This window comes from Rattus norvegicus, chromosome 15, assembly GCF_036323735.1.
Source record: "Rattus norvegicus strain BN/NHsdMcwi chromosome 15, GRCr8, whole genome shotgun sequence".
NCBI lineage: Eukaryota > Metazoa > Chordata > Mammalia > Rodentia > Muridae > Rattus > Rattus norvegicus.
Genome location: NC_086033.1, coordinates 107678618 through 107701718, shown reverse-complemented (window position 1 = coordinate 107701718; position 23101 = coordinate 107678618). Strand labels below are relative to the sequence as shown.

The 23101-nt window shown below is 38.3% G+C and overlaps 1 protein-coding gene across 8 annotated transcripts in view; it reads left to right on the top strand.

The window, feature by feature from the left end:
* The window catches only part of Fgf14 (fibroblast growth factor 14), a 643687-nt gene that overhangs the window by 384768 nt on the left and 235818 nt on the right, over positions 1–23101 (top strand). Inside the window, exon 1 of one of the 8 annotated variants that reach the window (NM_022223.3) lies at positions 20974–21239. The exons of the other annotated variants lie outside the window; for them this stretch is intronic. Within the exon in view, the coding sequence (NP_071559.2) occupies positions 21047–21239 (193 nt within the window). The 5' untranslated portion in view covers positions 20974–21046. Of the gene's footprint in view, positions 1–20973; positions 21240–23101 lie in introns of those variants that run through there. 8 annotated transcript variants of the gene reach the window in all.

Genomic DNA, 23101 nt, shown 5'->3' with positions numbered 1-23101 from the left:
GTTTATGGCAGTTACTTTAGATTGACAGTTGCTTTAGACTGACGGGCAGGGAATGCTTTTCTGAAGAGGCGGGATTGAAGAAGGAATTTGAATGACAGAAAACAGTCAGCCCTGTAAGCATTACAGATAGTCAAAAGCAAATTTTTACAAAATTGCTTCAAGACTTCACAGGTGTTTCTAGTCTGAAGAATGGAAAGTAGGCCACTCTGCTTCCCTGCAGTGTTTTCATTTCACCTTGAAAAGGAGAAATGAGTTGGGAAATGTTTTCCTTCTCTGTGTCCTACTAGAAAATTAAAAAAAAAAAAAAAGAACCAAAAGAAAGAAAATTATGGCTACACTGAAGTGCCTCTACCCATCCTTCTCTTGCTTTCACCACTGCCTCTCAGGTGTTTCCAGAGGAAGAGGTCCTCTCATTTGGAACACTAGCCAATCACACTTTAAAAATCCTCACCCTAGATGTAAGTGTAAAAGCCCATCTATCTGGGCACTGCTTGCATAAGTAAATGTGCTTTCCAGTTACTGTTTTGATGGACTTTTAGGTGATTCAAGTTGTCTTCTTTGTAGGGCCACAGATTGGCCAAGGCATATTTGCTAAATGAAGAATAGGAAGCAAAAATATCTGCACACTCTCGGTTATTTGAATGACCTTGATATATATACCTGCAGTACTAATTTCTCTGAAAACTTCCATTTTACCGCCAAACCACTTTTCTCTTTGCTCCATCCTTTTTTGGATCACCTGGTTCTCTCACTTTCGTCAACTTCCATTTATCTGACTACTTCCTGGACAATGCTTTTTAATATAAGAGGTGAATTTTGTAGGCTTTTATTTCCTGGTTTTGTTTCTAAAAGTCTAGACAAAATACAAATAATGAAGCTAGATGCGTTATATCCTATGCCTAACAGGGCTGCTTTCCATGCATAAGGATGTTATATAAAGTAGATCAGAATTTGCATTCCATGAACTAAAGACAGGAAGAGGAGGAAAGCCTGCATGATTCCATTATTAGAAGGTTTAGTGTTCAAGACGCAAAGCTTACCGTGCTCAAAATTCTGGCCTAATCAGACCCACTTAAGGGCCTTCCTACCTAATACAACTTTATCTCTTAAGCTGATTTAAAATGGAGGATGCATTTATCATCAGGGAGATGGTGTGCTTTAACTCCTAGGGCCAAGAATATGCAGACAAAAATTAAATAGTGAATAAAAAGACTATAGCTGTCCAAAAGTATTTATAATTATCATATAAATGATTGTGTCTAATGATGCTGTTGATAAATTTAAATCAATTTCCAGGAGGACTGGAGAAACCCTGCCACTTACAATCAGGGAAAAAGAGACTGAACCCAGAACACAAACACAATTCACAGAATTAGAACATAAGAAGAGTTTGAGAGCATCAGAAAACTTGAACTTTACAGGTCTCATTCATTCATCCCCTATTATCTTACCAACCTTCTTAATCTCAGTGTGCTACCAAGACAGGGTCTCTCTAACTTAATTCTTCATTTTGAGTTAAATATTCATTGGTGGAGAAAGGCCTGTGCATTGCAATGTATAATGTTCTGTAGCATCCCAGGCCTCTGTCAACTAGATGCCAATAACACCAGCCCATCTTCTGCTCTTATTTCTGAAAATCAAACCAAGTCTTTAGGCATTGCTGAAGTTCCTCTGGGGTCCAAATATCCCCTTCCCCTGGAGAAATGCAGCTTGTGATGAAGGTGTTTTTATTTCACTCTGAAGAATCAGAATGATTATTTATGCCTTACCAGTTTTCTTAAATGAGTCATAGAAGACTTGGGGGAACAAAGATGCTGTTTGGTATGTTTATTAGATTACATAATGAAAGTTAAAGAAAATATAAATGTCAGTGTAGCAATTCTATCTAAAGAAGACACTGTTTTGGCACTGCAAAAGGACCAATTTTAAAAGAAAATAAATAATCTCATTCGTATTAACTGAGAGATGTTTAGAAGACACTGTATTTGTTTGTTTGTTTAATGGAGAAAAGCCAGGGATTTGGGTATGCTAGGAAAACTCTACCATTGAGCTATATGTCTAGATCTGAATACCAGCTTAACAAGTTTGAAAATTTCTCTTTCACCTGGATTATTATCAGGACAAATGTAGCCCCATGGTGTTTTAATAACAATTTTCATTAGGAATAAAATTAATATTCTTCTTATATTTCTTTCTGCTTAGAACCCAAAGTATAAAAGCAGAGGAAATAATTATAAATACCAATTGCATGAAATGAAGATGCTTTCATCAGACATTCACTTGAATTACATTTCCTAACGTGAGAAAAAGAGATGGATATATGTGCAAGGCTTTCTCTCTGTGTCTATGAAATTCTTCCTTGTATTGTGAGCAGATGGTGAACATCTCTTTCTGCCTGAAAGGGGTAGCAACTTCATATTTACTAGTGGGTTGAGTACCCAAAACCAAACATGAAGTTGTCAGCAGAAGTTTAGGGAGTTATCTTTAGTTACACCCACCAGAATCCATACAGCAGCACACCGTGGGACTCACCCTTCAGGGAACTGGCCTCAGTGATTTTGTTTGTTTGTTTGCTTGTTTTATATTTTTTGTTTCTTTATTTTCTAATGAGAACCTATAGGAAGTAATGGCTTACCTGAACAGTGGTTCAAGCATAAAGGTGGATTTTTTAAAATGACATTGCTTTAGTAAATAGCATATTACTTTACTCAACCTGATTTAAAAAATATGAGCAACTAAGTACATTTTCCAACAAAAATTGATTTTCTCATATGCTTAATGACTGGAAGGTCAATATCGCTATTTTCAGGGCTAGTTTCCTCAAGGTTCATCTCTTCAACCTGTGGATTGCTGTTGTCTCCCTGTTTTTCCATGTTGTTTCCTTTGTGTGGAAACATCCCTAGTGTCTCTCTTATGTCTATACTTCTCCTAATCTAGATATCAGTCGAATTAATTTATGACCATCAAAACAGCCTAATTTGAACTTATACTATCTCCAACTAGACTATATTCTGAGGTAATAGATCTAGGAGATCAACATACAAATCTGAAAGATTTAAAAGAGAAAATATAATCAAGTCTGTTTAATTCAACAAGTAGCCTGTATGCTAATGACAAGATGAGAGGGAATCTACTAACCCAAGCATTATTTCAAGTGGATTCCATTAATGCAAACAAGATCATGGATGTACAGAGAGAATGTTTTCCATACTAACAGTAGATTTGATTACTTCTTACATGCCTTTCACAGGTAGGTAGGCTCAGAAGTGCTCTGACCAATTATAAAGTACCATACATTTATTAGAGACATGACTTTTAATAAAACATAAGACTTCTTTCTGCTGGTGTTTCAAGTTCTCCATTCAATCTGACAGTTTTTAAATGATTTTCTCCTATGCATTCATTATTTTTATTTTCACTTGAAAAATTATGTATATGTATGTATGTATGTGTATATATATGTATATATACATACTATATATATATATATATATATATATATATATATATATATATACATACCACATCATAAGTATGGAGAAGGTGATGGTGAACTAACAAGACTGTTCTGGAAGACAGGCATACTGAGTTCCCAACGTGTGAATTTTAGGTATTGACTTTCTAAAGCAGCCTCCCTCCCTAGTCTGAAATTTTGGATGAGACATGCTGGAAACCTATTTCTATGATTGGCACAGTAGATGGTAGATCATGTATATATTTCAGGTCTAAAACTAACACTTTCAATGTTCCCCTCCTCGGCAATGTGCCACAGGATCGTTGATAATTCCCCTTTTGAGATTAATAGTACATTTACAAATCTCTTGTTAAAAATTAAAGATATCTTACCTGAGTAGGGAAATATACAATGCAATGAACATATCCTTAGACTCATTGGCCACAGTAGCTGTACTACTACTTAGAACCTGTAGGTTGTGACACCTTCGGTAAATCTCTAACTCCAAAAATTTTACATTATGATCCATAACAGTATCAAAATTAAAGTTATGAAATAGGAACAAAATGATTTTATGATAGGGAGGTAACCATAACATGAGGAATTGTTTTTAAGTGTCACAACATTATGAAGGTTGAGAACTACTGACTTTAGAGCTTTGTGGATAAAAGATACAGTTTTATGGGTTAAAAGGATGCCTCTGTGTATTTTGCTCTGTTTTGTATGTATTTCTTATAGTTGAGAGTGGGGTCAGTAGAAAAATGGTGACCAAGAGGCACACAGAATGACTGTAGAAAGAGTAGGAGCCTTATTTGGCTGATAAACATTGCATAGTGTTTGACAGGGGCCCTGGACCTTCTGTCTTAGAAGTGTGCCTGAAGGGTATAAGTGAGGGCATTTCTCAGTTCACTCACAATGATCCTAACCCTAATTTATGAACTGATGATCTGCCTCAAATCACTTCGACTTTGATGTGAAATATTTGATTAAAATATACTCTTAGAAATAATTTTGTTCTGCTAGCCTTTCCTTTTACTTGAGTGTGCTATAGCTATAATTTCATAATCTCCATTTAGATCTTTGTGAATATAAAAAGTTAGATAAAAAGAGCAAGCTCTAGAAATCAGCAGTCCACAGTTATGGCTAGAGATAACAATACTATGCTATTCAACTTAAAAATATGATAAAAGGAAAATCTCGTTTTAAATACTCTTTACTTGAAAAATAATGTCTTTTTTAAAACTAATGAAATGAATTAAATAAAATCAAGAAACCTGAACCAAGCTTCCTTTCTAACATATCCAAGAAGGGACCTTTCTCTGGTAGGATGTTGCTTTTCCCTAGATTCCATCAGCTATCAGACTGGCTTTTGTGTAGATAATTAAGGTGCTTAGAGTGGACATGACCTCCAGGTCATTTTCTTGTGCTGAAGCTCTGAACAGGTCAACTGGGAAATTCAAGTTGATGCTTTTGGCATGGTCTTTATTTAAGACCATAATTTTTCTTCTAACTATAATTTGTGGGATTAAATACATTAAAGTAAAATGCAACTTATTAAGATGTCAGCATCAGTTTGTAGCACGTGTGTATATCCTGTGATTATTGTTCAGGTCAGCAGATGCTATTTTCAACACCAACTTCCATTTTGATTCTTTCTGATCAGTATTCTCGTCTCCATGTCTTCACAACTGTTCCAATTAATGTTTATGAGGCATATTCTTGGTATTTTATATTCCAGTGATTTTTTTCTTTATAAACAAACAGTATAATTGAATATGGTTATGCTATGCTTGCACTGTCTTATTGGGGGAGGGGTATATGGCTTATTTATGTCCCTTGAGTTTTGAGGGTCTCTGCCACTAGAAATATTTTCTGATCTCACAATAACCATATTCACTCACTAGTTCAAGGTCTTTCATCTTATGAATCACTTGTTTGTTCAAAGTCTTCTTGTCAGTGGTGATAACTATAATTATAAGTTTGAAACTAACAAGTACTTAAAGTGAGTTTTAGTCTTCCATTATTTTTGTTGATTAAAAAAGTTATCACTTGAGAACAATAGCTGACTTATATATGGGAGTTTACATCTTTGTGCTCTACTAATGAGTATAATCAAAACTAAATTTTGAAATTAAAGTGTGCATGTATTTCTTGACCTGGATGTACATATGTGCATCTGTAAATGATGAGGACAAGTGATGAAAAACACATCACTAGGTAACTGTGATTTTGTGGGCATCATAGAGTGTATGTAGCAGCCAATATTGCATGTGTTGCCTGCTTCCACATGGCTTTTGGATATAGTCAAGAAATGCGCTTTACAGGACATGTGGGACACTTATGCTGCTGGAACCAGAAAGACTGCTTTCCAGTAAACAAATCTTTAAATATAAATGAAGAAACATGTTAAATAAAGTATGCTCGCCATATAAATCAGTACACTCATTTAGATGCCAGAGACTGGTGTCTAGCAGATTTTACATCTTGATGTCAGTTCTTAGGGTACATCAATATGAGACATCAAAAGACTAATAAACTAGCAGTTTAGAAATAAACCGTATAGATTTTATAAAAACATATTTAAATGTTTTCACGTGGATAATGAAAAAAATATGTTCTAAAGGCCATTGTAAGATGAGAAAAATTCCGGAAAAGCAAAGATTAGGCCCAATTCTATAAAAGGAATCTTATAAGTCGAAGCATCTAAAATAGAGGAGGGGTTGTTTTGTTTAGTGTTAAGTCCCTGGAATCTTCAAGGGGCAAACTGGTCAGTCTTTATTTATCTTCTGAAACAAATCAGAAACTATTACTGTGACTTTAACAAACCAGGATCTGGCCTTCTATTAGATGCTACAGTTATTGCCCTTGATAGACTCAGGGAGTTTAGCCATATTGGCTTAATTTTCTGTGTACATGTATTTCAATTTATACCAAATGTAAACATTCCTGTCATGTAAAATACTTTGTTTCTATGAACTTAGTAAAGTTCTGTTTGCCATTTACCATTCAGGGAAGGAGCAGGAACACTCAGCAAGTGGCTCCTTTCCTAAGGTAAAGGACAATCACCAAATGCTTTTCTAACTATACAAGGAATATTACCAAAATAAGCTATCACAGAAATACAGGTTTATTTCTACAATTATCAGTAAAGCATTTTTACCAGAATATGGTGACATAGGAGTGACAGAAATAAAATGGAACTTGTTTGCTTAGGACCTGAGGTATAACTATATGTAGAGTAATATTTTATCACAGGAAATTAATTTTGCTCTCTCTGATAGGAGACCTTGTAAATATTCCCATCCCATGAATCATATTATTCAGATTTATACACAGGCAGACTAAAGGTTCTCTCAACTAATTCCAACTTTGCCTTTTTTAAGTATTTAAGAATAAAATTATCTTATTGTTTCCTTCTCCTTTGGTTTATTTTAAAGAAATATTTCACTGAAGCAATTCTTTTTACCTCTGTGAAGGCAGAATGGGTAAATGAAGAATTCTAATGTTTGAGAAATCTCAGTGCAAAGCTTTTGAGACCATATAAATGAAATACTATCTCACATTAAGTTGGTAATACTATTACATAAAATTTAGAATTTCTTATCAGCTATGAGAGTATGCACAGCTCACTGGTGAGTGCTTTATGCATGTTACCCTCTTCGGGTCCTTCTAGCTCAACATCTTTGTTTTAAAATGTCAACATATGTGATTATATAGGTAGCATATGTTCTGTTGAAGGATCAGGGGAAATATGCAAATGGTAAAATAAAGAAAGCTATAGGTTACTATCCACTGATAAATATTATTTATACTTCTCTTCTAACTTTGTCACATATGTAATTATATTTAACACTTATTGTTAGATTTTGTGTGTTTACGTGCAGTTGATACATTTAAAATATTAAGAGAAAATGTGTAATGGAAGATCATTCTGAGAACAGTGAGATAATATGATAGTAGGAGTCAAGTAAGAATCTCATTCCTAACATATGAGAACAATGGTAGGTATTAATGAATATTCCAAGTTTATTTTTGTTTTAGAAAACTGTTGTATATGTTATAGCTTGGGATTTCCTTTACTTAATATTTCTACTTGAAGTTCCTGCATTCCTTTGTCTATCTGGCAACTTCCTCTCATCTACTGAATCTTAGCACCATGTGGCATTGCTTCCCTGAGACTTTTTTCTTGGCTGCAGCAGGGAGATGTGGCATTCTTCTTAGGCTGCCTCTCTGATGCTTAGTCTTACCATAACATGTATATATCTCCTCCATTTTTTCTTAATATTCTTTGAATACTCGGCTCAGGGATGATGAAGCAATGCTTGTTATACTGTATAACACAATAAATTAATGAATGGATGAGAAAATTGACAGTATATTAATAAGATGTGTATCATGACTATATTGATTGAGAGAGGATGACTTTGTAAATATCAGATGCAATCATTTATCACCTAAAGTAGTTTAAGAATAGCATGGAGATATATATATATATATATATATATATATATATATATATGAAAAATCATAGAAATACTGAAGTGGGAAATTTTGTTTGTTTGTTTGTTTTGTTTTTGTTTTTTGACCACTCATTTGTCATGCAGTGTATATCATGTGAGACTGGAACCAACACTTAAGAAGGCCCATGATGTTTAAAAAGTGTATAGGTAGAACTCCACAGACAGTGAAAGGACAGTCGTGCATCGCTATATCTCGTTGGTCTTCATTGGCATGCAACACTTCATTGGTCTTTGCTGGTCTTCACTGATCTTCACTTCATAGAGAGAATTGTGCCAAAGAACTTCTGATTCTTGCTGCTTCTGCTGACTCGTGCTGAGTAGGCAGAGCCTTGTGGTGTCTGCAGGATTGAGCAGCTACTACTGGTTTGTGTTTGGTGTTTGCTATAGGACTGGACTACTAGTATCCTGATAACAAACAGTAAAGTTGCCCCTAGTTCCCCGAGGACCACAACTCTTCTTCTATAAACCTTCTTCTTTTCCTACCTCTGGTTGGTGGGTTAGAAGGGAGGTTAAAGCATTCTAGTACCCTAAATAAAGTAAGTTTAGAAAATTCTAAGCCTACAAAGTATTCTAGGAAGCTTACAATGGCAACTCTATCATTGTGCAACTAAAGTCAGAAGTATGGAGTTGTGACACAGAGGCATGCATACATCCAGGATCTCAGATGTTGAACTTAGACTTGTGTCTGCTTCCACTTAGCTTTGTGACTTTAGCAAATTAATTACCCTGCACCCTTAAGTTTGTAGATCAGGAAGATTAGGCTGTTGGACCAGATTATAACTAAAGTCCTCATTTAAATGGGGAAGGATACTGTAATGAAACAGATTAAGATTTCAATTCAGAATTTTAATTTATTAAAATTGAAAAAAATGGAGCTAAGTTACATGGTGATTTTTCTCTTTCTTAAAATCATAAATTATATGTTCACATATAGGCATTCACACAAAAACGCATATTAGGATGTTGGACTTTTATATTAAGTTTGCAACTTTTATTAGCTTTAAGTAATTTAATAGAAAAAAAGTCCCTCAATTGTTATTTTTGTGATAGGTACTGAGATTTGATTTTATATTCGGCTTCATTATTATTGATAAAACAGAAGACTTGTGTTTGGGTGACATTTCCCACTTCCTGCCTTTTTCATATTACTCATTTTATTAAAATAGTAGGAGACCCATTGGGACAGTGACATCTCTACTTTCTCTCACGCACAATGTATCCCAGCTCATCATCTGAAAGTCTCCAAGCTGCTACCTCTTGTACCTGTTAGTAAGCAGAGAGTATGAGCACTATATATAAGAAAATATATATTATCAATTACCTATCTTTTAAAGGCCTGTTGCTTTATGTGGCTTTGAAAAGTGAATTTCTGAGATAATGAATAGAAATGAAATTAAAATCCCATAGGTTTTGCAGGTGGAGTCTCATGGGGCCTCAGTCAAGCACTTTAGCTAGCATTACTTTCTTCCTTTCAGCAGTGGCACAAACAATTGAACTATGCACATAGATTTTCAGGCCCAGGAAGGTAGAGGAACTACAGTGGGAAGCTTTGAGCAGGAGAGGCTGGGAGCATTTGGAACCAGAAAGATGATCCTCAGAGGCAGAAAAACAGTTCTCATTGGCAAGCATGAATGTAGTAACTGAGGATAAGAACAACCTTTTGAAATGTAAAATATGTTTTAAAAAGCTGTATAATCACAAAAGCCAGATCTGGAGGGTTATAAAATTAAGACCTCTGTTTCTGACTGTCTGCCCGGACTATTAGCTGAGTACAAGTAAATTCTAAACTTTGCTGTGTGAAGTAAAATATTCCCGACATAAATTAGTCTGCTAGAATTAAATGTCTTGAAAGCATCACTAAGCTCATTTCATGGAGAAAAGAGCACAAGCTAAATGCAGCCAAGCTGCTTTAGCATAGTTAACGGTATCTATGAGGCATCTTGATGAAAAGCTTTGCTTGAATATTTTCTCCCTGTGAGCTAGGAGAGATCCATTGACTGATATGTCTGTGACTTCAAATGCTTTAAGTATGCAGGAAATGTATATATGAAAGAAAACCAGCGAAACAAAATGACTACCATTTCCAACTCATAACCAAAGGTATCTTTGAAGCATGTTTTCTTGTTATCTATGGAAGCCAGGTTCAGATATATGTGGACCTCAAAAGAAAGAACAGAGAATAACACATAAAGAGCCAGAGGAATGTAGGTAGGGGTGAGCAAAAAATATTGAAGCTTGTTTACTTAGGACTCCTGTGGTGTTCTTTTCCTGAAATTACAATTTTTGTGCAGCTCCCCTCTACCACAAACACACACACACACACACACACACACACACACACACACACACACAGGGGCACAACTCCCACACTCATATGTGTGTGTGTGGTGAATGAATACACACAAGTGCACACACACAAGTATACACATAGGCATGCACAATCTAAGAAATAACTCTCATTCCTTTATAACTATCTCAAATGATAACTTTCATTTGTCTTCAAGTCTAACTATGTAGTTAAGGCAAATCCTTACCCAAGATATAGTCTAAATTTCTGAGAAGGAAGATTATATACTACAATTCCTAAAACTACATTAAAAAGAAATAAAAATGGAAAACAGAAAAAGGACGTTCTGAATCGATCGCTTTCATTTGATGATAGCCTTAGGCTCCAAATCTCATCTTGTAGAGCACCACATTTACTTTTAGTTTTATTTAGCTCAATTCTATGGCCCTAAATCTCAAGAAAGTCATGTTATAAATTCAAGAAATTAGATTCTTCCTGGGTTGATTTCTGTAGCACTCAGAAAGATGTGCTTTCACAATTCTCAGGAGAGCACAATGTTTTTTGTTTCCACCACAGCAGAGAATTGCTGTATCCCAACTCCTTTTCCCCACAAAAAGATCTGATAAACTTCAAGAGATATTCTGCTAATCAGTTGTTTCTAAAGAGGTCAGAGCAAATGACCCCAAGATGTTCTGGGCAAGGAGTAAAACACACAGAAAGACAGGGCAAATGATAGCGATTCAATAAAATGAACAGCAAATAACAGAGTAGGTAAGAATCATAAATTTGCACTTATAAAAGGCAAAGGCACTCTGGGGCTGTCCATGGTAGTGAGCCAGTGACTGTATGGTGCTAAGCCAAGTCATATTTTCACATATGACTGGTAAAAGGTAGCTGTGGTAGACTGGAGAACAGCCTCTCAAATTTGTACACACCCATTCCTCTGAAACATATAGTAACTATATGGTAAAATAAACTGTAGGAATGTTTTTAAATGTTTATTAAGTGTAACTGTGTTAAAGATCTTAAGATGGGGATCCTGGATTGAGCAGAGGAGCCAAATGAAACAGTTAATGTTTGCATAATAAAAGAGACAATAGGATCAAAGTCAATAATAGGGATGTGACACAGAAACCAAGAAGTTGGTGTGATACAAAGAATGGTCCATGAGATACAAAATAATGATGATATTAAGAGGATTGTTCAGAAAACAAGAACAGCTCAATTTCCCCTTGGGGTTTTCAAGTCATAGCTAATATCTTGATTTAGTCGAGTAAAACTGACTCTACCCCAGAACTGTAAGAAAATATCCATGCTATTGTTTAAGCAGCTAAGATTGTATGAGGTCTTTAAAGATCCAATGGGAAACTAAGACTGTAGATTAATAAAAGGAGCAACAGCTCCATGATAAAGAGAATACACTGCTCTTTGATTCCCACTACCCATGTTACAGCTCAAAAAACACTTGGCAATCAGACCCCCTCTTCTGGCCCCCATGGGAAACGGATTCATGTGCTCATGCTTCCAAACAGAAGTACACAATGAACACTTTTTCTTAAAAATATAAAATAAAATACTTTATAAGGACATGGAGATGGGATTTAAAGATGTATTCTGCTTTTTTCAGTGCTTGAAACGAGGTAGCAACTAGGATTAGGGACAAGGCATCCATCAGTTCATGATTGTAACATTTCCTGTGTGTATATGCTTTGAAAGCTACTTTCACACATATCAGAAGGAGCTCACAAGATCAAGGCAGATTAATAACAAAATTTTCAGAGTCCTGAGGCTTCTGGTATTTAGCTAGATTTCCTGAAGCCCTGTACACTAAGGAAAGGATTTAGTTTAGAGCAGTCAGAATATTATTTGGGGTATTTTTTGAAAACTTATTTATTTACATCCCAAATACTGCCCCTCTTATAGTCCCTCCTTAGAGTCCCTCCCCTATATTCCCTCTCCTTTCCCTCTGAGAGGGTGGAATCTCCTGGGTATCCTCCCCCTGCCCCCGCCCCTTGACCCTGTTCCTATCTCCTTCAGGGCCTTAGATCCTCTGGTATGCTTACAGACAGGAGCCTAGCATAACTGTCCTCTGAGTGGCTCCACCTAGCAGCTGACTGAATCATATGCAGATACCCACAGCTAAACAGTGGACAGAGCTATGGGACCCTTATGGAATACCTGGGGGAAAGACCGAAGGAAGAGGTCTTTGAGTAACAGAGATTTTAGAGATTGTATAGAACGCTAGTCCCATGGACTTCAGATCATATTCTTAAAGTGTGTGATCTTTCACATAATGGCTTCTTACCTCAACTGTAAATTCTTTGCTCTTGTTATGTCAAAACAAGTTATAAAAATTTTGATGTCACTTTTAAAAATACTAGATAAAGTAGTACTAAAACTTTTATTGTTGAGATTAAAGGATTCTGCATTTATCATTGCATTTTATATTTTCTCTCAATGAATATGTATCACTTGCAGAGTGAGAAACCATTGTATTAGGTGCTATATGTCCATTTTTTCTTTACCTACTCCTTTAATTTGATACTACAAAAATACACACAAGTATGTCCATATAAAATTCAGAAGAAAATGCATATTTATAATGCCTACCACAAGGATGTCAAGAATCATAAGCTTCTTGATGTAAGGCCCTATTCTGTACTCGATTCTATGACAGATGGTTTGATTTCAAGTAGCTGACTTTTGATTGTTGGATACTGTAGGAAGAAAAAAAAAGCCTTCTGCTCTGTGACTTCCCAACAGAGAAGATTTGATGATCATTTAATATCCTTGAATTCTCTCTACTATTAAGCTAGGATCAGGACACACAGTTCACTAAATCTAAAGGCTCTTCACAAATATGGCTCAGACACTATTTAGGTTTCATAAATCAAGAGGCATAAATCAAAAGAATTACAGCTGGTATACATCTTCTAATTTACTACTGATTTCCACTTAAACATTGCATTAAAAAGATACATTTCCTCTTTTTTAAATTAGGAGAATATTTATACATACTAGTGAGGCACAGTGTGATTGTATAATACATGGAGAGTGTGCAATGATCTAGCCAGGGTAATCTATGTCCCTCTCTCCTTTTTTCACTTGTGAAATCTCTGTGTTTGGAGCTCGTGACCTCTTTGTAAAGAATATAATAGACTGCTGGAGGTTATAATTACTCTACCATGCAGTAGAATGCTTCCTTCTTAGAGGATATTGAGAGCATGCATTATTTCTTTCTGTGTCTGTCTTATTTCATTTAGCACATTGTCTTCCAGTTCTATCCACCATGCCACAAATGACAGGATTTCATTTTTATGAAAAATTAATATCCTATGTTGCATGTGTGACTTATCTATTCATCTTCTCATAAAAGTGCATATGAGAATTTTAAATGTAAGTTTTCCATAATTTAGTGATTATTATGTATAGTGCCCTATAAACATGGTAGTGCAGATATCTATTAGATGTATTTACTTAATTTCCCTTGTGTATTAGCAAGGTGTAGTTGGATGACATGCTCTTAAATAAAGAGCAATAATTCTGTCAGGGGAAAAATGTGACTTAATACTTTGTCACAAGGATATAAATATCCAATATTAGTTAACTAGTGGAAAACTGGTTCTCACTTTAAGACTGGTATCACACTTTTAGCAGTTTCCCTAAGTTCTCTTAAATGATTCTACTGATATTGTATGCCCCAAAAGTGCTATTTTTCAACACTCATACCAACATTGGTTATTATTTGCTGTCATGACAGTAGTTTCTCTGGCTGTGCTGAGATCATATATTATTGTGTTTCTCTTTTACATTTCCCTATTAACCATTGAGTAATATATTTTTTGATAATTCCTTTTTTATTCTGAGAAATATGTAATCATATAATTATCCTCTTTGAAAGAAGTCATTTGAGTTTTCCTGCTGTAATTTTTTGAGTCCCCTATTACAGTATTAAAAATAATGCTTCGATTCTTGAGGTGGTAGTGGAACTATACCCATTAATATAAAACAGAAAGATTGAGGAACATTTTTCTCCAATAGTCCCTAATACTTTATAATTATCTTGAAAGTATCAGAAGTTAACTAGTATGCTTTTGTGTGCACATTTGTATGTTTATGTCTATTTTAGATGTTTGGGTCTATTTTACCGATTTATAATAAACACAAAGGTGGCAATGTTGATCTAGAACACATAATTACTAAGATTGTGCCTATTTAATTACTATAAATGCAGGTCTTTTTTGCATTTTTATTGGATATTTTGTGTATGTTATCACCTTTCCCTGTTCCTCCGTCTCCCATCCTCCTTCCCCCTGCTTCTTTGAGGATGCTCTCCTTCCGACCCACTACTCCTCCCTGGCATTCTCCCACACTGGGGAAACGAAGCTCCAAGGACTTCTCCTCCTACTGACGCCAGACAATGGCATCCTCTGCTACATATGTGGCTGGAGCCATAGGTTCCTCCATGTGCACTCTTTGGTTGGTGGTTTAGTCCCTGGGAGCTTTGGGGAGTCTGGTTGGTTGATATTGTTGTTCTTCCTATGGGGTTGCAAATGCCTTCAGCTCCTTCAGTCTTTTCCCTAACTCCTCCATTGGGGTCCCCATGCTCAGTCTGATGGTTAGCTGTAAACATCCTCATCTGTATCAGTAAGGCTCTGACTAAAAAAATACTGTGAGAGGTTTTTTTTTGTTTTGTTTTGTTTTGTTTTTTTTGCATTTTACTCTTTGAATCTAAAATAAAGAGCAATAATTTTGTCATGGAAAAAATGTGAGTTAGTATGAGTATATAAATGCCCAATATTAGTTAAATAGTTGAAAACAGGTCTCAAATACATATTGATACTGCTTTTTGATTTTTTTCTAAAAAGAAAAAAATACATCAATAATCTGTACATTTCCAGAAGTATTGCAAACATTTTCAACTAGAACTCATTTAACTAGAATGAAAAAGCAAATGCCAATATGTCATTTGTAACCCTGAACAACCTCACCATTAATTAGTTGACATCAAATTGTTAATAAAAAAAATTGTGTATCTTACTTTGCTCACAATTTAGAAAATGCTTAAGAGTGTGAAAAGTGATTTAAAAGAAAGCTAAGTCAATCATGCCATAGAATGGAGAGTCATTCTCAGTATAAAGTAGACCAAATATAGACTCTGGAAATATTTGTGGGATATTTATTCACTTACACTCTGTGAGTCTCTCAATCCTGAACTTCTAGGAGATAAATTTCAGCCACAAAAGAGATGAAGGAATAAAAATATTTTTACTGAAAGTTTTGCAAATCTAAGTAAAATACACAGTATAAAAGGACTAACATGTGTATGACCATATATAACTTCTTTAATGCCACTTTCCCACATTTTATTGACCCTATGTTGAAAATTTTTATATACAAACACTAAAGTAATTAGCAAATGCATTATCAGCTTTAGGATGACATGGCTTCATAACATGCTTATCCCTCTTCTTAATATACAAAATAGGGATAAAATTTTATCCTCAAGAGCTCCAGGTTGCAGCACTCCTGTCCTCAGTGCTGGTGCCCCCGTGGGCTCACCCAGCATGGTCATCATGCTTGCAGCCCTTAGGCAATGCTGAGACCTGAGACTTTCCTCCAGGAGCAGGGCTTCTAAGCTTCAGCAGCAGTGGTTCCATGCTGCAGGCTGGGCTGTTGGGGCAGCGTGCCAACCCTACCTGGCAACAATGGTTCTTTGTCTGCTGGGGTCTACATTTTCTCTGCCATCTTTTTTACTTCCAATTCTGAGAAAGAATATTTTAAAAGTATAGTCCCCTAAGGTCTGCCTTAAAATAAAAAGTTGTTACAGAAATATTACACACTCTGCAAATTCATCCTTCTCCACAGCATCTACCCTTGAAGCTTCCATGGGTCTCTTAGCTCCTCGGAGCAGCTCTGTGGCCTGATTCCTTTCCTCAGAATTTTGAACAAAATTCTGTTTTAAAGAATTATAAGCAAAACCTATTCATGTTTCTTATACCACAGAGAAATTTACTTGCTTGAAATTGAAGTCACCCATGCATAATCACCTAAAACACCGTAGAAACTCGAAACGACTTGTGAGAATTCCTTAAATAATACAGTCACTATTGACAAGGATGTTCTCATGTTTATACACTCCTCCTTTAAGGTACATTTACTTTCATATCTATAGATTACTTTTAAAAGTTCATCTGGTTAAATTTCTGTGAAGAGCTGTATTTAGCAACATATGCAAAATTACAAATATATTTATTGCAATTTGTCAATATGCAGCCTGAAAGCAGGGGCTGAAGATTTTATACAGTAGATTTCCCTCACTTGAGTTTTGATTTTAGTTAATACTTTATGTGAGGATCTACCAGTTAGAGAGAATAACAAGTCTAGACTGATAGACCCATGGGAACCATGCATCTTCCAGAAACCCTAACATATAGCAAATGGTGGAACAATTCTTTGTCTTCCCTCAGAGTGGTGTTTCTATGACACTTGACATGCTAGGACTATTCATTGCTCACAAACTCAATAACACCTGAGAGGCAGGATGATATTTAGATCAGCAGTTTGGAGGCATGGAAATACAGGGGTAAATTCATAAGTCTATTATCAGAAAGAGAAAACTGTACCTGAGAATATATGCTGTGATACTAAAGCTTTGAAATTGGAAAAGAATAGGTAAGATACGAGTACTTAGTCTAGGGGATGTTACTAAACAGCTGACATTTGTGGTGTAGTCTAAGATATTGTCATAAAGTCTGTACTTTGGTTAGAACTGGACAAATTCTCTATCTCTGTTTAAAAGATGCAAAACTTGAGGCAGAAAAAACTAAAATGACTTTGGCGATCACCTTAAGAAGTTGCATACTCAAAAAAATAAAAAAAAAGGAGGAAGGAAGAAAGAAAGAAAGAAGAAAGAAAGAAAGAAAGAAAGAAAGAAAGAAAGAAAGGAAAGGAAAGGGAAGGGAAGGGAAGGGAAGGGAAGGGAAGGGAAGGGAAGGGAAGGGAAGGGAAGGGAAGGGAAGGAAAGGAAAGAACTAGAAATCAAGAACCAATAGTACTTGAAACTGGAGTTCACACTCCTAAGAGCTTAGTCAGAAAACCCTCTTCCTAAATAGTCTCTCTCCTCTCCTCCTCTCCTCTCCTCTCCTCTCCTCCCCTCTCCTCCCCTCTCCTCCCCTCTCCTCTCCTCTCCTCTCCTCTCCCCTCCCCTCCCCTCTCCTCCATCCCCTCTCCTCCCTCTCCTCCCGTCTCCTTCCTCTTCCCACCTCCTTTCTCCTCTCGTCTCTCCCTCCCATTTTTCTTGTTTCTTTATATATAGTCAAAGGAAAAATTAATAATCTGAAGAGATTCTGAGGCCTGAAGAAACCTTGTCTGTATCGTCCTTATGCCTGGTTTCCTCTGCACCTTTCCTAAATGAGGTTTCTCTCCAGCTCCGCGCTGCCTTTTTATCACAGCTTAAGACAGCAGATGGCTCTCTTGCGTTTTCTTTCACTTATCTCTATCTGTAAACAGCCTAGTAGCCTTTGGGAGAGGAAATAGGAAAACGCGAGGATTAATCTAAAAGACCCTGATACTGCTCCCCTCTTCAGGTTCCCCTGAAATATTAAGTCACAGCGAATAGAATGGGCCTCTGGAGATTTGAGAAATTTCGCTGTCTGAATAGATCCAAGAGTCCTTCTCCGCACTTCATCAGGGGTCCTAATAGAAAAATTGAGGTAGGTTGCTTCTCTGATATTGAACAGTTGAAAAGCTTCTGCCTCAAGGTGTGTTATTACAGTCCGTGGAAGCTGTAGTGGTTAATTTCCTTTATACCTTAAAAAAGAAGAAGAAGAAGAAGTGAAACACTGCCTTTAAGAGAAGATATAGTCTAGGAGACCTTTACAGACTGCCAGACAGCACTTCACCATGCTGGCTTCTTCAACTAAGGGTGGGGGGTCCAAGGGTCACTGTCCACGGTGCTGAACCTCAAACAAGCAGAAGCTTGAGGTGCAGTAAATAGTGGAGAGGGGTAACATATGGAGCCCAAAGTCTGATTTCCCTTCAGTCAAAGATTGGGAAATATGACTGAAACACGAGATAAAAAGCAGGAACACAGCTTCGATGACAAGGAGCTCAATCCTATTTAAGTTAATATCATGATGTCTTGGCTGGTAGAGTTGTAGTTAATTTAAAAGGTCATTATGCTTCACATTTCATCTCGCTCCCTGAAAAAAAACCACTACAAAAACCTTTAGGTAAATATGTTTGATTTCTTCACGAAGTCATTCAGCAATTCGAAACTAGAACTTTTTCATATGTCCAAATGGCTTCTTTTCTGTAATGGCTCTAATTGGGGTTCTTTATCCCCGTAATTTAACAAAAGAACAGTCATACTCTTTAATCAGTGTTTTTATTAGGGTTTCCCATCTCTCTGTAGACCACCTTCTCTTTTGTGAACCATGACACTGCCTCACAAATACACACTCTAAATACATTGGTGCTCTCCTTTTCTCAGTTTTCTCTTTAAACTCATGAGTGACAAAGCAGTACACATTTCTAACAAGGTAACTTTAAAATATTCCTCTTAATCATTGTGGTGTTTGTAGATATAACAGCCAAGTGATAGGAATAACCTTACAGGGCATACCTCAATATTAGAAGTAATATTATCCTAAACCTAATATTACCTGCACTAGATCCAAATCTGCACACTACCATTTCAGCGGATGTTCTCCACTTCTCTAGTAAGAAAGGAGAATGCTAAAGGAAGAGCAGTGGAAGAAGTGAAACTTCTTACAAAGGGAAGATATGGATGAGTTGTAGAGAGCAGAAGTTCAGCTTCCCTGGAGTGCCTCCTAGGCTACACTTCCCTCATTTGCCTAGTGGTATCTTTGTATTACTTTCTGACTATTCCCCAGAACAAAGGAAATAGTACATTTTTGTTCAACACTGCTCCAGAGACTATCTGTCTTCCTTACCCCTTCTTTCCAGTTCTCATGTAGTGCTTGGAGAAGATTTGTAAAACCCTGTCGATGACTGCCAAATCATGCTTTGTCTGTGTCCATATTGGACGATGAGAAGTTTGACTTTTGCATTCCTTTCTCTTTGTCTTCCTGGGATGATAAGCAAAATTAGGCATGGGGTGGGGAATCTGGTGCTTGAATCAACTACAACCACTAACTGTTCCTCCAAAGCATGAAGAGCTTTTCCCCAGTCTTCCTTTTCCTAGCTGCCCTCCCTTTCTTGTCCCTTCATATGTTTAATCATCTAAGAGAGAACATCGTTAGGTCACAGGCAGAACACCGAAGGGAAGAGACATACAGTATTGTATTTGAATTTCAGATCCAGCTCAAGTGGCTTAGCTCTCTGATGGTGCTTTTCCATGCAGGCAAACCAAAGAAAAGCAGAGCTCATAGTGATATGCCCTTAGTCTGACTGGTTTTTGCTATCCCTGAGTGCTTCGACAGACACCCTTTCTCTGCACTGTGCTAATCATTGTGCTAAGGCTTCCTCAGTATTCTCCCAGGCGCTTATTCTAATCTAGCTCCCTGTGTAGAACCTGTGCAGCCCCTAGCTGCTCCTCTTCCACGGTTTGGGGAATAGAGCTGGAAGCTATTACCTCCATTCTATATTAGAACAGATTATCTATGTGCTCTCCTCTGGTCCTTCTTTTTGCTGAGTGTTGATAGTTCAAAGTGATAAGCCTACCCTTCTTGGAAGCAAAAGAGAGTCCAACAAGTTTGAGTGACTAGGTGAGAAGTGGAAGCACCTCTCTCCCCAGGGCTAACTCTCCACTTTCTTCCTCCACAGTGTGGGGATTGCTTCCGTGCTAGAGGGATTAACCAGAGAGCAGAAACCATCTCACCCTTCAGCTTCTGTTGAGAGTTTTCTGTGCTGTCTAGAACCCTAGCTAAGCTGTGACAGCCTCGGAAACACGATAGTTTCATTTGAGCCAAAGCGCACCGATATGCCTTCAATTCAACCTCCTTAGGCTAGCGTCTTGGCATCCCACCCCGTGCAATTCATTTTACCTTTCTCTTTTTATTATTATTTTAAATCGTCACTGCATATACTTTTTATTTGTGTGTGTGTGTGTGTGTGTGTGTGTGTGTGTGTGTGTGTGTGTGTGTGTAGACACATCGGATGGGGACCACATAGTTGGGAGGGGATAGTGGGGTGGGAATGGAGCGCTTTGATTAGAGAGCTCAGGGGAGAAGATTGCTCTCTCCAGATGCTGATTTCCAAAGCACTTGACAATCACAGGCAGAAGCCAAGAGCAGACCGCTGTGGCCGCACCTGCCCGAGGGCAGTTTGAGCAGGGCACTGAGACCTGCCCATCGCGCCCGGGGACCCACAAATGCGCTGATACACAGCCGCGACCTGTCCTCCGCCCCTCCATCCTGTGCCCAGGAAGGAAGCCCACAGATCTGCCAACCTTTCACACGGGAGGCAGACAGGACAAGAAAGCAGAGCTGCTGGTGGTGACGACCCCGAGAGGGCTCCAGCGACACGAGGTGACCGTCAGCCACAGCCCTCTGGACTCCGAAGCAGCTGCGACCTCCAGTTCCCCGTGCAGGCTCTGCTGTGTCCCGGGAGCATCCGTTTGCCTGGTCCGAACACAGGAGATTGGGCGATGGGTCCTAGTGGGGACTGACCACCCTCACCTCTGTCTCCAACCCCTCCAGACCGCCCCTCCCTCTGCTTCCCTTGGGGCGAGCGTCTGTCTGCGCCGCCCCTTTCCTCTCCAGTGCCCCTGCTCCCCTTGCTTCTGTCCCTCCCTCCCCGGGACCCATTCCCTGGGCCACCATGGCCGCGGCCATCGCCAGCGGCTTGATCCGTCAGAAGCGGCAGGCGCGGGAGCAGCACTGGGACCGGCCCTCTGCCAGCAGGAGGCGGAGCAGCCCCAGCAAGAACCGCGGGCTTTGCAATGGCAACCTAGTGGATATCTTCTCCAAAGTGCGCATCTTCGGCCTCAAGAAGCGCAGGTTGCGGCGCCAAGGTCTGTGTGGGTCACGGTGGGGAGGTGCGCCTCGGATGGGGTGGCTGGCATTTCACTACCTGAATAGAACCGCTCAGGCTCCCCTTGCTGCTTCGTTCCTCGTGTTTCTTTCTGTCCACCCATCTCCAACCCTCTGATCTCCCTCCAGCGCGCCAGAGCGCCTTCCCAGTGTAGCTGCGAATCTGCTCCCAAGCAACCTGTAGCCAGCCACTGGGAACTCAGCCCGCCCAGAGCCCTCAAATTGGCTAGATCTTAGCAGGCTCTTGCTTCCTGATTCTCCTGCATGAGGAGCTCCAGAAAATCTGTTTTCACTCTTCTTCCAGATGTTAGGGCTTCCCAGAGAACAGTATCCGCTCTAGAATATAGGATGAGGGTCTGCCTTCTGCAGTGCCTCAGGTCATGTATGTTGTCCCCCGACCCACCCACTCCCTCCTCCACCGCTAGTAAAATAGGAGATGTCAAGTATTGGTGTGTGCCTTGCTTCACCTGGTATGTTTAGTCTCCTGCAAACCCCTTGGTTCATATCTCTTGGTGGAAGAGACCCTCTGCTGGGACTATTGTATAAGAAATGAGCAGCTGGGAGAGCATGAATTAAGGGGTTAGCTCAGTGGAGAGTTAATGGAGAACTGGTTATTAAGGGGCTCTGATCCGTCCTGTCCACTGGCCTCTGCGTCCTGTAGCCAAATCTTGGGTGAATACAGAGTTACCCTCAGAATGAATCTGACTGGGCCTGTTAGGGAAGGATGTATTCCTATTTTATCTGCTTTTAACTGATAAACTAGCAAATTATAGGAAGCATGGACAGTTATTACACAAACATGGCCAGCATAGAGCCTTTACTATGTGATATTACTATGATATTTTCATATAGAGTTAGTGCCCCTCATGACCTTCTGCTTGTAAAATGCCAGTCTTTACTCGGGAGACAGAGGCTGGTCAGCTGTCCCCTCTCCACACCCAGTTACAAAGGCTGACTCTTTTAGGAGCATGTGAGGCCTTCAGAAGACAATATAGGGATGCTTGCTATATCTAACCAGGTGGGCAGGAAACAACATATTTACATTAATGGTTATCTGTGTTTGCCCAGCACAATACATTCTCCCAGCCCAGCTGTGTTTGCTTTCAGTCCTGTTGCAAAGACAAGGAAGAGGCACTCTTGAGAAGCTGTAGTTTCTGTGTGGATTTGTATGAGTCCACGCCTTTCCCATCTATGATCAAAAGTTTTAACGTCTTTTAAAAAATAATGCTAAATGTGAAAAGGGTCGATAACCGATTGTGGTAATGACAAAGTTTAGCTAACTTCCTGTTTGTTGCCATCAAGTTGAAAAGAACACAAATAAGATACGTCCTCATGCACGTTCTAATGAAAATGCAGTTGTATATCTGTAACAGGAGAAACTTCCTTATAAAGACGATGGGGCAAGGAGATTTCAGAGCAGTGACAGCTATGAAGAATAATTAACGTGTCATTTACACTTTATATAGGAACCTTATTCAGGAGATGTTTAAGGTCAGTGTTCTGGTCACCGTCCATACCAGTATCCATCATCACTACAGTGTCTGCTTCCTACTTTATCAGATAATTCATTGGAGCACATCTTTCACAGGACAGAGTTCTGAACTTGCCATCTAGTTAAATGGCAAGAACGGATATATTCGCTCCTGAATAGGATTATCTTAGTGCAAACACTGCTGAACAATACTAAAGGTGACAATGTACATTCTTAAAATGTGCAACAATTAGATTATTTTATAAACACAGTGGATCTTTTGTGCTATATTGGGTGATGAGGGAGGGGTTACTTGACATGTGAGGAATTTCAAGATAATTTTTTCCTAGTCTAGAAAGATATCTGGGCTTT